This window comes from Malaclemys terrapin, chromosome 19 (assembly GCF_027887155.1).
Source record: "Malaclemys terrapin pileata isolate rMalTer1 chromosome 19, rMalTer1.hap1, whole genome shotgun sequence".
Classification (NCBI taxonomy): Eukaryota; Metazoa; Chordata; order Testudines; family Emydidae; genus Malaclemys; species Malaclemys terrapin.
In genome coordinates, this window is record NC_071523.1 from 6,220,340 (window position 1) to 6,238,590 (window position 18,251).

The following is an 18,251-nucleotide window of genomic DNA, read 5'->3' on the forward strand; positions in this document are numbered from 1 at the left end:
AATACCCCCGGCGATGGAGGGAAAAAAACAAAACAAAACCAAGAGCCACAGGAGCATAGGAAAAATTGGTGGGGGCTGAGCACTCACCGGCAGCTCCACGCCCCGGCCCCCCCAGCTCACCTCCGCTCCGCCTCCTGCCGCGTCCTGCTTCTCCCCCTCCCTCCAGCACTTGTGTCGTCATACAGCTGATTAGCGCAAGCCTGGGAGGGAGGGGGAGGAGGAGGAATACGGCGTGCTTGGGGAAGAGGCGGGGATTTGGGGAGGGATCCAATGGGGCAGTGAGGGGGCGGGGCTGGAGGCGGGACAAGGGTGGGAATTTGGGGCGGGATCCAATGGGGGGAGGGTCAGGGCCGGGGCGGAGGGGCGCGAGCCTCCACTGCCTGTGTGCCGGAGGGCAAAATATCGGGACAATTTGCGTCCCGACTGATGTTCGGGGGACAAACAAGTACATATTGGGACAGTCCCGATAAAGTCAGGACGTCTGGTCACCCTATCACCACCAGATCCACCCTCCCTCTCCACGTTTACTCACGGTGATGATGATCCAGTCGGCGTGCCGCAGGGCGCACGGCCTGCACTTTGCTCGGACCTCCAGGCTCGGTTTCCAGCGAAAGACGATCAAGAGGATTCCTGCCGTCAGCACAGAGAACATGTAGCAAAGGATGATCCGCCATGTTCTGCTTTGGTAACCGCTAACCTCCTGGGAAGAGAGCACAGGCGGGAGAGTTCAGGGCTCAGTCCAGACCGAGTCACTGCTCTCAAGGGTAGCGAGCAAGAGGTGGCAGCAGCCCACATTAGAACCTGCCAGTCCAGGCGTGTCGGACTCAAAGATTCCACTGGGTTCCAAGGGTCACCTAAAGGAGCTGCTAATGCGTCCTGCCACCCCTGACAAGTCCACACAATGGCCTCATTGGACAAGGGTAACATTGATCCCTGGGTCTTGCTGCTTAGAGTCGATGGGGAAAAACTCACATCCATCGTACTCTCAATTCTACCCGTTTACCCTGCGATGGGGGATTTGCACAGGTTCCAAGGCCAGAAGGACCATTCTGTTCCTCTAGCCCAGTGGTTCTCAACCCGCTGCCCAATCAGCACACAGCTGTGGCTCAGGTGACAGCCTCAGGGCCATACAGGTAGTATTGGATGCGGCCCACATAACACATTGTGGGCCGCATGTGTGACCCACAATGATAAACAGGTTGAGATCCCTCCTCTAGCCGGACCTACAGTGCAACCCAGGCCAGAGAACTTCAACCAGCGATTCCTGCATCAGCCCCACAACCGGCTGGTCTAAAGTAGATCTTTTAGCAAGAATCCACTTTTCATTTAAAGATGTGAAGTGATGGAGATCCACCATCAGATCTTCCTTCCTACCTACCTTTTGCTCCAATTATACACCTACAGGAGAGAGGTCAATTGCTCTAGCTATCACAGGATAGAGATGAGAGACACTAGGCCAGTGGACTTTAAAATAGAAATAGATGAATTATTATATGATTGTATTCCCCCTTAGCATGTAGAAACCCCAGTCACGGACCAGAACCCCACCGTGCAAGGCGCTGCACAAACACAGATTGCCCCTACTCCAAAGGGATGACAGTTTAAGTAGAAGAGACAATAGATACAGCTCAACCAACAGGGGAGTAAAAGGAAAGAACGAGACGATCTTGGTCAGCATGACGGGCAGTGGGCTCTGCACACCAGCTGCCTAACTGAAGTATTTTGCACTGGCATCACAGCAAAGGAGAGTTTTACGGTGGGCTGGGAGGAAGAGGAACCTTTGCAGATGTTTACGGGGAGCTGCTTCCTCGCCTGAGGGGTGGCCTGGGACAAACCACATAGGTAACGGTCTGAAAATTGAACAAGTGGGCGATGGAGGCTGGTGCCGTGTGCTGCTCAGAGGTGTGCTCACTCCATCATTAGTGGGATATTGTTTTACTTAGAAAAGTATCCAACCCCTCCTGATAAAAGCCTTAAGTCACTCAGCTTCCTGGCACTGGCGGACTGAAAACAGGGTTAACTAGAGCAAAGCTGCTTTGGCGGGAAACAAAGACATCCCAGGACCAAGTTTTGGAAACCATTGGCCAGATGCAGTGTCCACTGAAGAGAAGGGGAGCCTTGCCATTGACGTCACTGGGCATGAGATCAGGCCTCACGTCCGCTCAGCGAACAGGCTGGTGAGGACCCAAGACACCAGTGGAGCGTGGTGGACCACGTGCCTCTATGGCACCATTCCACAGGGCACGACGGCAAGAGGCTGGATAAATCAGGTCCATCGGATTGACGATGCAGCGCAGGCAGCATCAGAACTGCACACCAGCCAATCAGATGTCTCCTTTCACAATGCCACACACAGTCCTTCACTGAACACCCTGCATGGCACAATGCAGTGGAAAATATTAACTCCTCTGTGAGTGAAACCAGCTCCCCTAGGACAGTTGTACGCCTAGCTCTAGAAAGAGCCCTACAGAGAACCCATCGATGGCCATTCGCTTGCAAAGACCCCCTCTCATTTTTGGCCTTGCAAATAACCATGGACATATTGTCATGATCCGTTCTGCAAACGTCCTTGTATTTCCCCGCCCCAAATCCTCCTACGTACCATGCAGGATTTACCAGGGCCCTGCAGAAGCGTCCCGTAGACAGGTGGATGGTTTCCCAGCAACTTGCTGCTATCTGCGAATGCAAACAGAGGAACACCAGGTTACTCGACGGGTTGGTCGTATTTCCCCGTTTTCCCAGAATCGGAAAAAGCTCCAGCACACGGTGGATCCCGACAGCTGCCTTGGTGATCTTGCTAATGGCTTAGAGCAGCGATTCTCAGCCGGTGCCTCCAGAGCCAGCCATGTGAGGGGTCTTGGGACGTACCCAGGTCTGACTGAGGGGAACGGTGACCACAAGGGGGCTCCCCATGGAGCCTGGTGACACGCGAGGTAGACAGCACCCAGGGAACAGCTGTGCCAGATAGTTCCAGCCCACAAATGGGTAGAACTGTTAGCTTTGAAGACTGTTTTCACTCTCCGATTGGTTGTCTAAGGGTATGTCCACACTGCAACTGGAAAGGGGATTGTAGCACTTGTTGATCTAACTAGCACAAGTACCAAGAGCAGTGAAGCCGGGACAGCACGGGCTGCACAAGCCCACCCGGGACCCTGGGGATGTACTCGGAAGGCCAGCCTGTGCTGAAGTCAGGGCTGATGCAGCTTCGCTGCTCTTGTTAATCGAGGCAGGTAGATTAAAGCTAGCTGGGGTCTGGCCACACATGCCACAATCCCACCTGACTGTACTGTAGCCACATGGTACTATTCCTGCAACTTGATTGGAGCAACACAGCTATATAAACAAATGGGTAACAAGCGAGGAACAAGCAAGAAACTTCAGATGAATCACTGACTTTTTTTTTTTTTTTTTAAAGAAGGGAAATTAATAAAATCTTTTAAAACCCAACCCCAAACCCACAAAAAAAAATAAAATAAATCTACTCCAAGCAGTTTTGACCCTGAAAGGGGAGAAGCGCCAGAGATTACCCAGTCCACTATTACTATTCGATTTACATAGCAGGTGCTCAGATGCTGCCCATCACCGCAGTAATACAACCCCTCAAGCCAGAGAGATGAAAATCGAACCCCCGATGACGCCTAAACAAATCAGCACTGGGAGGCAAGAGAACATCCAGGAATCCATCGCTGTGCCATTGGGTCAGCTCTCCTCACCTGACCCGGACTAGCAACACGGCATCAAATTCACCAAGTCTGCAAGGCCACGTACCCCTGCCTTTGGGCAGGAAGGCGATCTCATGTCTATGTGGGAAAGGTAGCAGGATCTGCTGGTTTGGCCGGGCTCCTGGCCTTGCCAAGACATGTCCAAAGGGGTGTCTCACTTCAAAGCTACTTCTCTAGTCACCACTCCTCTGGCTGCCTCAGCTTTGCCCATCAGCAATTTTCCTTTATTATTTTATTCATTGTCAAGCTTCTCCTTCCCGGCGCCTCCCTTTCACAGCAGCGGGTGGCATTCAGCAAGGACTTTTCACAGAGAAACACACAATGAAAGCAAATGCAATGACGACAAAGCATTTAAAACATTTTTAATCAAGGCTGGAGGCTTTCCTAGTTCAAACAGGAATTATTTCAGGGAAGCTCTCCCGCCTGAGTTCTACCGGAGGTCAGGCTACGATCACAGAGATCTCGTCTGGCTTTAGAAACGACATATAAAACCGGCCATTAGCACAGAGGCAGACAGTGGCATTAAAACCTAGTGCAACAGCAAAGTAATCATTAGCGTTTCTCTAACACCTGCCAGCCAAGGATCTTCAAAGAGCTTCTCAGATATCAGGGAATTAAACTCTGCCCTCGGTGGGGTAGGGATGGTGATGATTATGGGGGCCAGCAGTGGGATTCATTCAGAAAAGCGAGATGCCAGCCTCCGGACATAAACCCAGCTACCCGAGAACGTTTTTCATCAAAAACATTTTTTGACTTAAAGGAAAAAAAACTGTTTTGGGAAAAAAACTTACATTTTGTTTGAAATTTTCTGTTTGCTTTTAAAACAAAAATGAAAACTTCATTCCCCCTCCCCCTTTTCTGAGATGGGGGGAAAAAGGGGAGAGGAAAAGAAAAAAGGGAAACACACACGCCTGCTTTTGTTGAGAAACCAAAAAACTTCCATGAAAATTTTCAAAGGAGATGCGTGCGTGTACAATACAGAGCATTTTCCAAACAGCTCTAGTTAGCTGGAACCACCGGCTAAGCCAGGATTTCTCTTCTACTACATCCGTTTTCTCTGTATGCTCAGGAGCGACGCTGTTTGCACAAGGGCTGTCTCTAACCACAGGCGGAGGCAATATTCTCACTCAAGCCTGGTCTACACCAGAGGTTCTCAACCTTTTTCTGACGACCCCCAATATACTCTAAAAATTCCAGGGCTCAGCGGTGTGGAGGGCCTTGGGGCTCCTGGCTTAAGTCACCAAGTGTGGGGGGGGCCCACGGGGCTTCAGATCTGGGGGGGGGGGCCTCAGGGCTCTGGACTTCAGCCACCAGGCAGGGGACTGGGATTTCAGCCATGGGGTGAAGAGAGCTCAGAGCTTCAGCCCAGCAGGGGCACTTTAGACCCTGGGGGAGCCCCACGGCTCCGCTCCCGGCTTCAGCCCCACAGGAGCCACCGGGGCTCAGGGCTTTAGACCTGGAGGGAGAGCCGGGGCTCGGGGCTTCAGCCCCATGGCTCCATTCCGGACGTTAGCTCCTTAGGAGGTGCTGGGACTTAGGGCTTTAGACCCAGGTGCGGGAGCTCCAGGTCTCGGGGCTCCACACTTCAGGCTCAGGGCCCCGCTGCCCCCTGAAACCAGCTTGCAGAGCTCTGGTTAAGAACCGCTGGTCTCCACTACGGACTTACTGCAGTGTAACGACGTCGCTGAGGGATGTGAAAAATCCACACACCTGAGCGATGTCGTTAGACCGACCTCACCTCCCGTGCAGACAACGCTCGGTCAACAGGCGAGCTTCTCTCGCCGACACAGTCACCGCCTCTCGCAGAGGTGGAGTTATTCAGCCGACAGCAGAGCTCTCTCCCATTGGCTGAGAGCGTCGTCACCAGACGCACTACCGGTGTGAATTTGTAGTGCAGACCTGCCTTCAGTCGCTTGCTACGTCCACACCTCTGCTCTTCTGTACTGCGTTTAGCGCATCAGCTCCATGCAAACAGCACTGGCTTCCCGTTCATCTCAGGGTTCAAGGCAAAATGGCCCTTAAAAAAAACAAAAGGCCTCTAAGAACCATCCTCCACCTCTTTGCCCTCACGTTCTCAGCGCTACATTGCAAGAGCTTTCTGCGCTGTATCTCCTGCCATCTGTCTCCAGCGACGCTCCAAATCGTTTCAGTCCCCTGCTACGCTCCACATCGTTTTACACCCTCTCTCAGTCATTCCTCACATGCACCATGAGGCAGGAAAGTTTCTACAGATGGAGAAACTGAGGCACAGAAGGCCTAAGAGACTTGCCCAAGGTCCCCCAGGAAGTCAGTGGCACAGCAGGACTGGGCACTCAGGAGCCGGATCCCAGTTCCCCAGCTCTGACAAGAACAAGATGCCTCGCTAAGAGCATTTGCACCTAGCTACGCAACACTGGAAAGCAGCGTCTACGACGGCGTCACGCTTCCCAGCACCTGCCCTTCCTGTACTCCCAGTGACAGACGAGCACAGCACACAAGCCAAGCCTGTCAGACCACAACAGCCATATCAGTTCTCAAGACTGCTCAGTAATGGATCCGGTGTCCTCCGGGCGGCATGAAATCTCTGCACTTGTTCTCTCCTTGTTTACGGCTGTACCAGGTCTTCACAGCTTGTCACAGTTTTTCGGAACGAGGCCGACATGAATTCCAGCCCCAAAGGAATGAAGACACCGCAGCCTTTAATACACTGGTGTCCTCCTGACGCGATTAGCCTCTTCCACCCTCTCCTTCCCACTGCCTCTTTCACTTAAAAACAAGGAAATCCAGCATGCTATCTTTACAGCTCCTAGAGCAACAGCTTTCAGTGGGTAACTAGCATGAGAAAGAACGTCCAGCTGTCCAGATACACTTTTCCAGCACGGTTGCGGGTCTCTTATAAGGCATGTTGGGCCAGGAAAGCTGCGGATCGAGTTACCACCCAGGACCATGAAATTCAACACATGGAGATAGTGCTAGGACGGTGCTGTGTAAAGGCCAGCACACGGGGAGGCCAGGCTAAAGCCATGTCTACATTACAGAGCCTGGGCTGGCAGAGTCCCTAGTTTAGATGCAGCGTGTGCCAAGAGGAGGAGTTTTTTTGTCCGTGTAGGCACATTGCCTCCCCAGACGACATTAGCTAAGCCGACAGAAGTTGTGTCTACACTGCGGCTTTGCTGGCATAGCTATAAGAGCTAGACGAGTGTGTGATTTTTTGCTGCTTAGACCAGACCCTAGGCAGCAGCTGTATCATAGCTGGTGCAGGCAACCAAAGCTGCTACATGTCCCAGTGCCGATTACCCCTGCTTGAAATGGGTACAAACAGCCCTGGGGCAACTTCTAGGGGTCTCCTCTGTCTATAGCAGGGGTTTGCATTGGTGGCGCTATAGTGGAGGCCGGTTGCTGCTGGCCATAACCTAGGCAAATCCCCAGGGTAAACAGGGTATGTCCCTTGAAGCGTGGGCATGGGGGATAGCTCCCAGAGAGGCAGAGTAAAACAAGAGGGGGTTTGATCTAGAGGGTTATGTACAAAGGGACAAGGAGCCAGGGTGACGGACAGCCAGCCCCAGATAGCCACCGATCGATCTCAGATAGAGGCTGGATTTGATGTTCTCAGACTCCAGAAGCGTCAAGTGCAGTAACCCAATCCACCTGCGAGCCACAGAGCGATACTGGTCCCAGCGGCTCCGTCAGGGAAGGGGCAGCTGTGACCTGCTCTCCACTGAATACGCTGACGGCTTTCAAACCCATCCCACCCAGACCAGTGGGCATTTGCAAAACGCGAGCCAGCAGAGCGCTCCCTGAAGATGTACCCGCTGCCGGCTGTTTGCTCCTTGTGTTCACACCCCCCCAGACCGCATCGGCAGCTGCGAGGGGAAAAGGGCGTTTCAAGGGAGAAGATGTTCCGTTGTAGTTTTGAAGTGGGAACCATCTTCCAAACAGGTCCTACATTTATACCGTGTGTGTGTGCCCCTCTCCCTTCTCTTTGCATGAACAGGGTAAGACCCGCATTGTGGTGTTTAGCAGGCTGAGCAGTTTGGAAGGGGATTTCCCCCCTCGCCTGGCTTTAAGACCCACCTTTAAATGGAGCATGTGGGGAGGCCACGAGGCAGCAGCCTTGAACTCTAGCTTCCTTGTTTAGCTCCACGGCACGGCCCTCAGAGAGGCACTCTCCCCCTTTGTACCCAGGACAGACCAATACACCTTGAAGATAGAAAGAAAGTTGGGTGCTGGGGACCTCCAGTGTGAGGTTGCGGATTCTGGAGCAGGCTCAGAAGAAGGCAGAAGGGAAAGACTAAGAAGCAAAGAGAACTAGATAAACTCATGGAGGTTAAGACCATTAATGGCTATTAGCCAGGATGGGTAAGGAATGGTGTCCCTAGCCTCTGTCTGTCAGAGGGTGGAGATGGATGGCAGGAGAGAGATCACTTGATCATTACCTGTTAGGTTCAATCCCTCTGGGGCGCCTGGCATTGGCCACTGTCTGCAGACAGGATACTGGGCTGGATGGACCTTTGCTCTGACCCAGTACGGGGCCGTTCTTATGTTCATCCTTGAGCTTACACAGGCGTAACGTTTCATTTGTCGTATTGCGCTTGGGTCTTTGGCGCATTAGAAGATTGAGATCCAGTTTGAGGGGAAGGCGGATAGAACTGAAAGGGAACTAAAGGGCCAGACTCTGATCGACAGAACCATACCTTGCTCCGAAAGCAGCCCCATTGATTTCAGGGGAACTGTTTGGGGAGGAGGGTGTTATTCAGCATGAGAAAGGATAACAGAAAGTGGCCCTAAGGGTATGTCTCCCCTCTAGCTGGGGGCCGGCCTCTCAACCCAGGTAGACAGACTCACCCTGGCTCAGGTTTAGGGATTAACATGGCGATAAGGACAGTTTAGCATCTCAGAGATGACAAGGGGATCTGAGCCATACAGCCCACATTCCTGTCAGTGACGGCCAGGAAGCTAAATCCACGGGTCAGCTTTGATAACAGACACGGATTTTCAAGGGAGAGGGGTGTTCTGTTGAATATCTGAAGTGGAACCATCTCACAAACAGGTCCCACATTTAAACTGTGTGTCTGTCCGTGTGCCCTTCTCCCTTCTCATAGAATATCAGAGTTGGAAGGGACCTCAGGAGGTCATCTAGTCCAACCCCCTGCTCAAAGCAGGACCAATCCCCAGACAGATTTTTACCCCAGATCCCTAAGTGGCCCCCTCAAGGATTGAACTCACAGCCCTGGGTTTAGCAGGCCAGTGCTCAAACCACTGAGCTATCCCTCCCCCCAGCAACAGCAAAGGGGTTTCGCAGGGAACTGCAGACAGGCCACACACATCCCATGGCGAGAAGTCTGTTCTAAGGGATCTTACAACTGACGGCTCGTCTACACTTACATTTTATAGCACTCTAACTTGCTGGCTCGGGGTGTGTGTGTGTGAAAAATCACCCCCTTGAGTGCAGCAAGTTTGAGCGCTTTAAAGCACTAGTGTGGACAGGAGCGCTCGGCGCTATTCCCCTTGTGGAGGTGGATTACCAGGAGCCCTGGGTGCATGCCCCATGGCAGCGCTTTGAAGTTTCTAGTGTGGACGCAGCCTGAATAAAATTCAGAGGGGCAGCTGATAAAAATCTGACAACAGGGCTGAGCTCCCGTTTAGGCACCACAATGAGTGGCTCGATTTTCTAAAGAGCCCAGGGTGCTGCGTGCACATTAGGCGCTGGGCATGCTTGAAGATCCAGCCCCAGCTGTGGGTGCTAAACACTTGGAAATCTGGCCCTGAGCTCTTTGATAAGATCTGGCCTCCCCAGGGGAAGCTAGCTCACTCACACAACCCGGTTGGGTTTGTTCCTGTTGTTTGACTACAAACATCTCCTACTGGCTACGTCCCGAATCACAGGGAACAAGTCTGAGTAACAGTTTCATCAAATAAAGTCAAACCTCACAGGCAGGACTCCAGAAAGTTTGTGAAAAGCGGGGGAGAGAGCTGGGTTAACTGCATGCTCCGGATCTGTTATCAACCCAACGCCATGGAACAAACGGGTCTGCCACCCGTGCATTTTTGGGAGGTCAGCTATGCATACAAGTTGGGTGAAAACAAGGTTGAAACCATCTGTCTTGTATGGTTTAGACACAACAAATCCTGCATCTTGGCAGGGGGTTAGACTGGATGACCCTTGCGGTCCCTTCTAACCCTTTGGTTCTACGATTGTATTCTGAAAACCTAAGATCAACAGAAAAACATTGTCGGTGTTTGGGGGGCGGGGAGGGGGAGGGGAGAGAAAGAGGTTGTTTTAAACACAAGCCTTCCCTAGCTGCCTTTGCAACCCAAATATTGCAGCTGATGCATGTGAAATCGCAAAGGAAATTAACTAGAAACTGACCACCCAAAGGAATGTGGAAGTGATGAATTTGCTGTCTGTATCTCTCCACATAAACAGCAAGAAGAACATTAGCATTTTAAAATGTCTTTTCCTTTTAAAAAGATGGTGTTGGCAAGATAAGGAGCTTTGTTTCAGTATCCCACCGGGTCCCTTTAGGCCTTTCGTTTACACAGAACCGAGAAATCCAGGCCGCAAAAGTCCACAGCCAGATGATTTTTATTTGGCTGCATCTCTAGAGTCACAGAGCTTCAAGTCATTGCTATCTGCTAAACCAGCACACCTGCATTTTTACCTCCCCCTCTCACGCCAGCTGCCTTCCAATAAGCGCAGTCTAGAGAGGAGTTCCTGGCTGCTTACCTGTTTCAAAGCAGGTGGCGATTCCCCCTTTCCAAGGTATTTCCTGTTCTCTTGCCGGTAAATCACAGCCCTGCCTCACAGGGGCACAGCCTGCTGTAGGACAGGTAATAACTGGGCATTAGGGGTGGGGTGGGGAGGAGGAATGGGGGTGGGTAATAACTATGCTCCACCTCAGAGGCCTGCACTACCAGTAAGAAACGCAGCAACCACACCTACTGCCCAAACACAGCTCAAGGGAAGGGCGGGGGAAGATTCTCACCCCCTTCCACGTCAACACTTTTTTTTCCCCCACCCTTGCCAGTCATTTGTGTGTTCACAGAGCCATGTAAGTAGCTGTGGATCAGAACTTCTCAGTTAGCTACAGCCAGGGGAGCCCAGAACAATGGCATGTGATTGACAGCCTGCCTAATCACAGCCTGGGAAAGGAAAGGCGGCAGGAGGCTCTTTGATCTTAAAGGTGTGATACACAGGGAAGCTGCCAAGTGCCCCAGCTGTGCGTGTGCAGAAGCCTGTCTAGCAGCAATACCCTACCTAGGCACTGATTTCAGGTTAGAAATCTGACCCTTCCAGAAGAGACGTTTGTTGGGGTTTCACTCTCGGAATCAGAGATCTAGCGCATCTCCCTGCCAACCTGGGATTGTTCTCTACAATAGGACTGCCTAGGAAGGAGTGCTGCAGAAAGGGATCTGGGGTCAGAGTGGATCACAAGCTACATATGAATAAACAGCAAAACACTGTAGCAAAAAAAAAAGGGGGGCAAACATCTGGGATGTATTAGCAGGAGCATAGGCACTGACATCCCCTCTACCGAGGGGTGGGGTGAGGGGGTGCTTGATGCCCTCTCTGCCCCAGGCCCCAGCCCCACTCCACCCCTTCCTGCCCCGTCCCTGTCCCTCCAGGAACCAACCAGCATGCCGCGAAACAGCTGTTTGTGGCAGACGGGAGGAGCTGGGAGAGAGGGGGAAGAGTGATCAACGGGGTCGCCAGCAGGGGAGAGGCGCTGGGAGGGGAGAGAGGGGGAAGCTTGGCTGCCAGCGGGTGCTAAGCACCTGCTAATTTTTCTCCATGGTGGAGCACCCATGGAGTCAGCACCTATGAGCAGGAGTGTTGCAAGCAAGACACGAGAAGTAATTCTTCCGCTCTACTCTGCACTGATTAGACCTCAGGTGAGTACTGTGTCCAGTTCTGGGCTCCACATTTCAGGAAAGATTGTAGAAAGTCCAGAGAAGAGCAACAAAAATGACTGAAGGTCTAGAAAACATGACCTAGGAGGGAAGATTGAAAAAATTGGGTTTGTTTAGTCTGGAGAAGAGAAGACTGAGGGGGGACATGAGAACAGTTTCAAGTACATAAAAGGTTGTTACAAGGAGGAGGGAGAAAAATTGTTCTCCTTAACCTCTGAGGATAGGACAAGAAATTTAAATTGTAGCAAGGGAGGTTTAGGTTGGACATTAGGAAAAACTTCCTAACTGTCAGGGTGGTGAAGCACTGGAATAAATTGCCTAGGGAGGTTGTGGAATCTCCATCATTGGAGATTTTTAAGAGCAGGTTGGACAAACACCTGTCAGGGATGGTAGAATACTTAGTCCTGTCATGGGTGCAGGGGACTGGACTAGAAGACCTCTCGAAGACCCTTCCAGTCGTACGATTCTATGAATACAGGGAAAATGCATTAAAGACCCTTCCTTTATTAAGTGACTGGCTGCTCTAAGCAACCGCTGCAGGTAGCCCAAGCATTTCACTGCACCGAGCGACCAGAGCGCACCGACTGGTTCCAGTTACAGCAGCAGCCTCTCCTAGGGAAGTGCAAAATCACCAGTCAGTGTATACAAACCCTGGGGCTTCCTGGGTTTAGTGCCAGCCAGTGGGAATTTGACCCACTGACTCATCCCTAGCAGTGTGCAAAGGTAGGGCCCACAGTTTGGACACTGACAACCTTGCACACAACACTTGCAAGGAGTGTGATTCATCTCTCCCTAGCAACGGGCCCACGTAGCAGATAACAGCTTACTTCTGCTACCAGCTCAGGTCTGTGCATTGGTTCTACAGGTGACAGAACCAGCTCCACCTCAGGAAACCTGTTTTGCAGGAAGAATATCCTTAGAACCGCAGAAAAGCCAGCCCCCACGGGTCACTCCTTCACACTATCGGGAAGAACTAGTCCAAGAGGGAATCTAATGCAGGTTCACTGCAGCTTAAGCTGCCGCGTTCAGACTCTTCCGCTCAAAGCAGTAAGGACTAAACATACACAGAGGGAGGGAAGGCTTAGCAGCACATGGGCAAGGAGACACAAAAGCCTGGGGGGGGGGGTGTCTAAGGGAGTCCTAGATTTAAAGGCCAGAGGGGACCATTATGATCATCCAGTCTGATCTCTTATATAGCCCAGGCCAGAGAATTCCACCCGGGAGATTCCTGTCTCAAGTCCAATAACCTGCAGTCAAATGACAACATCTCTTTTACAAAGACACTGCTGGAGAGAATAAATCCATTCAAGATCATGAGATGCTCACATTCGAGGCTGCATGGGACCGAACATAGATTTTACCGACAGGGAAATTAAGGCACAGAGAGGGAAGTGACTTTTTTTTTTTTTTTAAGATATTAACTCTCGAGCTCCCTCTCCTCTCCCAATCCAGGCCAGATGATCTTTGCTCAGCGGGAAGTCCTTGTACCTGTGATTGCACCTGCTGCCATGTGATCACCTAAAGTTTTAAGTATCCCCAGGGGAACGACCCTGTTTCCAATTGTTGCTGGAGAAGATGGGGAGAGCCAGGAGTAGGCGGAAGATGCGAGATGCATCCAGCGCTTGCTTTTTAAGGGGCTGGACTTGCTATCAGCAGCCCTCGTTTGTGGGAGACCAAACAAAATGTAGCGTTGTCGGGACGACCGAAGCACCAGCGGCACCCCACCACAAAGGGAACACGGGTACAAGAGCTACCGGGATGAAAAAAAAGCACAAATTTCAGCTGGAGGGTGAGCAGCAACCCCCGCAGGTGAGCAATGCTCATTGTCTGGTCGGGTTGTTTATGCAGCAAGCTCTCTCGGGTATCCCCGATTCGGTCGCCCCATGCCCTGTGTGCAGAGAGGTGGAAAACCAGGGTGCAGTGGGAATGGGGGGAGAAAAGGAGGGATACCTGAATGCATGCGAGAGATCAGGCTCTCCTCTGGCGGCACGTTCACACGCAATGAGACTTACCAGAAACGCTCCCTTAGCATAGCTGGAAGAGGCCTGTGTTTCTGAGTCAAAGGAACAAGGAGGAAAGAGGGGCTGTCAGGTTACAGCACCAGACCCGGGGTGGGGGTGGGGGGGGCGGGAGGTACGCGAGATCTGGATTCAGGTCCCGGCTCTGCCACTGAGTTCCCGTGTGACCTCTGGCAAGTCACCGAGGGCCAAATTTTTAAAGATACGGAGGCGCCTAATGCCCATGGAAATCAATGGGAACTAGGCGCCTAAATACCTTTACAAATCTGGCCCCGACGCTCTCCATTTCTGTAAAATGGGGATAATAAAACTCCCATCTCACGCGGGGGTGTGTGTAAAAGAAGAAGAGTGATGGCTGTGCTCAGACACTCGCGGGGGGCCTGTGATTTCCAGCAGTACTTCGGGGTGGTGGGGGGGAAGTATTTCTCTACCAGCAGGCTTGTCAATTTCAGCTCTATTGCCTAATTGTTTCCTAGCTACATGTGTACACCTTGGCTGGAACCATGGTATGGGAACATCTTACAGACATGGCTGTTTACTTCCCAGGTGGGACTAGTGGACAGATCTTGGCGCTAGCAGGAAGTTCATAAAGCCCAAACACTCCCTCGTTTTCAAACCTAACCAAGGCAGGAGCAGAGATAAAAAGCAATAAAGTTACTTCAGCACATTCCCGCCTCCTTATCAGGTAAGGAACAGTCCAAACAGGACGGCTGTGGCTGATACGGGCGACCCAGCAAACGTTTCACTCTCCCTTTCGCTGTCTGACTTAACGTGGAATTTAGTGTTCCTGGCCGCCGTGGGTAGAGGGATGAACTGACTGTTACTGACAATTGTTTTGGGATAGTAATGCTGGGGGAATCTGCCCAGCGCAAAGGGCAGCATGCAACTGGACTGGCCCAGGATTCTTGGTCACAAGCCGGTCAGCTCTTTGGGGCAGGCAGCGTCGTTTTGTTCTGTGTTCGTACAGCACCTAGCACAACGGGGGCCTGCTCCGTGGCTAGTGCTCCTGGGCCCTACTGCAATACAAATAATCGTTCGGGGTCTGCTTTCCACTTGCCTTGGAGTGGGGGGTACTAAGCCGTGTCCCTCCTTTCCCCCCGCACTGCTCACGTCCCACTCCACACCAGCTCTGCTGCAGGGACTGCTATGCGGAGTAGGCGGAGCGAAGGCTCCACCCACTCATTACTCCTGTGCCGGGGGCAGCCCGCTTTCCCTACCCGCTTTGTAACCCAGCGTGGGCAGCCTGCCTGGAGAGTAAAGAAGCTCTTTCGCCCCCCTCCCATTCCTTTTCGTGGGTCACACAGCACGAGCCCTCGGATTACAATCAAGTCCTTCCAACCTACTTGCTGAGGCTCAGTGGAGACTTTAAACCAAGGTTTCTCCCTTCCCACAAGCGTCAGAGAAGCCAAAATCCCCCGTCTGTTTCAGCAGCTACTGGGTAGCTTGGACTATGAAAAAAGCCCACGCCGTGTATTACTCAATGAGCACCATTATCTTGCGGCAGCTTCTGAGAGAACGACGGCGGGGAATTGTTGTAAGAATCCCCTAGCGCAGACAAGGCTGAAAACGCCACCTCCGCCATGCTGGTTAGTTCTGCTTTGCGGCGCAGACACGACTTTAAATCCTGTCCCCGAACGGCGCCAACGCCTTGGGCAGAAGAAGAAAGCAATAGGACTTGGGTGCCTAATTCCCCTACATCCCTTTGGAAATCCCAGCTGTCCTGGCCCTGGTTCAGCACCCAACTCTACCAATAAAACAGGACCATGCTGTATCTGGGTCTCACCCCAATCGTCCTGCAGATCCTTACAGTCAAGGACAGCATGTCGGTCTCAAGGAGACTAGACCCCATGATGCCTCCAGACTTGGTGTAGCTGCAAAATCAGTCTAGTGCCTCTGGATTAGAAAGGATCAGAGCATCGCCCCGCTACTCGTGATAGCTGCAGGAGCTTAACGATATTCAGCCAGACTCATCCCACCTTGAGCTCTTGCTCGCACTGGGTGGCTCTTTAGATAACCTAGTCACCAACCAGGGCCAGGCCTGGAGTGAGGGGAAACTCCCCTCGAGTTAATTAGTGCAGGAGGTGAGGGTAAAAGGTTTAACTCCTGGACTCCGGATTCCTGGGCAGAGTTGCGCTTCAAAGCAGATTTCCCAATGCTAGGCAAAGGGAAGTGCTGAATTACCACCACCAGAACCTAGAGCCCTCCACCTTGATCAACACCCCCAAGCCTCTGGCTGTGGGCCTTAGTTAGGTACAGGCAAGACATGGAGACTAGCATCAGCTGATCAGAGCAAAGGCTTATGGGTAATGATGGAAGCAGTGGAGTGGCCAGGGTCCGATAACACACAGCCCAGGATTCTGAAGGCTCCAGAGACACTTTGCAGGAACCTCCCCGACAGATATTTCACAAGCAAATGAGCTTCAGACAAGGCTCACTGAGGATATTTAGATCCTTTGGAAGGAATAACTGGTTAGGCGTCACATGGACCCGGACTCAAGGAACCGCACCTCTGCCCGCCCCAAGAATAGCTGCAGATGGAGCCGGCACTTTAACAGAAGCAGCTGGGGATGTTTCACAAACGGCCCACAGTTGCTTGGGGTTTCCACACGTGACCTTCTGCCTGTAACTTACTTCCCTTTTGCTCTCGCCTCAAGGACCGAGCAGGAGAATGTACGGAGCGCGTCCGAGAAACCGTTCTGCGTTGGTCAATACTGGAAACTCGGAACGCTGCAACTGGACTTTTTTTTTTTTTAAATCCTTCCTTAAAAATAAACCGGGGTCATTTTGTTTGCTGATCTCATGATTTCCACGTAGCACGGCCTGCAAAACGGCTGCTAGGCAGGGGAGGCAGGTCTGCAGGAGCACATGGGGTGCTGGATCCAGAGAACCTGCTCCTCGGCAGCTTAGTTCTCGGGCTTCTTTCTTGTTCTTCCACGACCTGCCCAAAGGCGGGCCGGGGCTAAGACTGGCCGAGTCCCACCTGAGGGCAGGGGCTCCGTCGTGCGGGGCCCACGCAGTGCACCCGGGTGCGGGTCAGGCACACGGGAGTGGTTTAGCGGGAAGGGGGGGGGGAGGGAACGATTGCCCATTAAAGGAGGGGCAATAGGCAGGGCTGGCACGCAGGAGGCAGTTCAGGTCCTGTTTGGTGGGGGTGGGAGTTGCGGAAGGGAAGTCCCAACAGAGCATGTCCACTGCCACTAGGGCTGGGTTCGGCCCTGGGGCTTTCCAACGGCAACCCAGCTCTGGAGCCCTGGGAAGAGCTGCCTCTTCTTATAAGTGGGGAGGAGGGAGGGAGGGCGAATGCCTGCGTGGTTAAAGCCCCAGGCTGCAAATCAAGAGATCTGGGCTCTGTTCCCAGCTCGAACACAAGCTTCCTGCCTGACCTTTAATGACTCCGAGGCACTGAGAGATATTCCTATTTTACAGAAGGGGGGAGGGTAATACTTCCTTGGGTGCGGGAGGCTTTAATCCATTCATGTTTGCCAAGTGCTTGGAGTTCCTCAGCTGTAGGGTGATAGGAAGGGTTATTCAAACAGAAGTACTGGGTTAGGTGGCATGGCAAGATGGGGAGGCTGGTGGCATGGCCTTAAAGACCATTTCTCTCCTGCTGGTCAAGTCGGGATAATCTCTTCTACTGTATTTGCAATATCCCGACCCCAAGATGCAGTTCTATCATGTCAGCTCACAGCTGGAACCTGGCTTGGTTTTAACCAGCCACATACATTGTGGGAGGAGTGAGGAATATCTTAACCAGCTAAAATTAAAGGGGAAGTTTAGGCATCACCCAGAATGCAGTAACCAGAGATGCAATTCAGCCAAGTCTTGAGAGGAGAGGGCTGTGGGATCTCAGACACACACAAGTGGTTGGGACCTCGTCTATGCATTATCCCAAAGATGGGTCCTACAGCAGAGCTCACCAGCCCTGCACTGAGGGACTGGCTCAGTACTGATTCAGAGGTACGAGCGCCCCCTTCTGAATCAACACCACCATTACCTGCAGGGCAGGCCTGAACATTATCCTCCCCCTCTGCAACAGATGTGGGGGCTACTGCATATGCTCAAGGCCAGGACCCTGCGTATTTCATTCCTTTGTGCTCCAGAATCTCAACTCTCACCCTTATGGCGAGAAGAAAACCTTGAAAACACAAACCAAGCATACCTGATGCCAGAGTCTGGAGAGCCCCTGAAACAATAGCTTCAAGGGGCAAGTACTGCCCCGTGCATCTCCACAATCAGTTTCATTGTTCCAGTGGAACGTGGGTGTCTTGGGTGCAGAGTGAGCGCATTGGCCAGACCCAAGGGAGGGCTTTGGCTATTAGGACAAAGACCCTGACTTGGACTCTGTGTATAGTGGGCAGTCAGTGCAGAAGCAGAGCACTGGGGGGGTAGGAAATGAATTCACAGCACTGTTAACCAGCTGATCTTCTGAGCTTTGTACCAGTTCAAGCTTTTCCCAGGCCATTTGGCTTCACTCTTAGATACAGAAAGCCACAGCAATCGAGCCGGAGGTCAAAATTCACCACGCTGTTTAGAACACGTACATTCGGGACGAACACAAGGACAATGACGACACGTGAGCCGTTTCCTTTCATCCCCGGGGCCCACTACATCCATGCATCTG

At 52.2% G+C, this 18,251-nt stretch overlaps 1 protein-coding gene across 5 annotated transcripts in view; it reads right to left on the reverse strand.

Annotated features, from left to right (window-relative positions):
- ATP13A2 (ATPase cation transporting 13A2) overlaps nucleotides 1–18,251 on the reverse strand; it is a 63,694-nt gene that overhangs the window by 40,815 nt on the left and 4,628 nt on the right. For 2 of the 5 annotated variants that reach the window (XM_054009420.1, XM_054009425.1), the window contains exons 2-3: nucleotides 2,603–2,676; nucleotides 533–700 (exon numbers count right to left, since the gene is read on the reverse strand). In XM_054009420.1, coding sequence (XP_053865395.1) covers nucleotides 533–700; nucleotides 2,603–2,676 — 242 coding nt within the window. Of the gene's footprint in view, nucleotides 1–532; nucleotides 701–2,602; nucleotides 2,677–5,621; nucleotides 5,740–7,775; nucleotides 7,822–10,428; nucleotides 10,512–18,251 lie in introns of those variants that run through there. The other 3 variants (XM_054009421.1, XM_054009424.1, XM_054009423.1) reach the window with 3 other exon arrangements.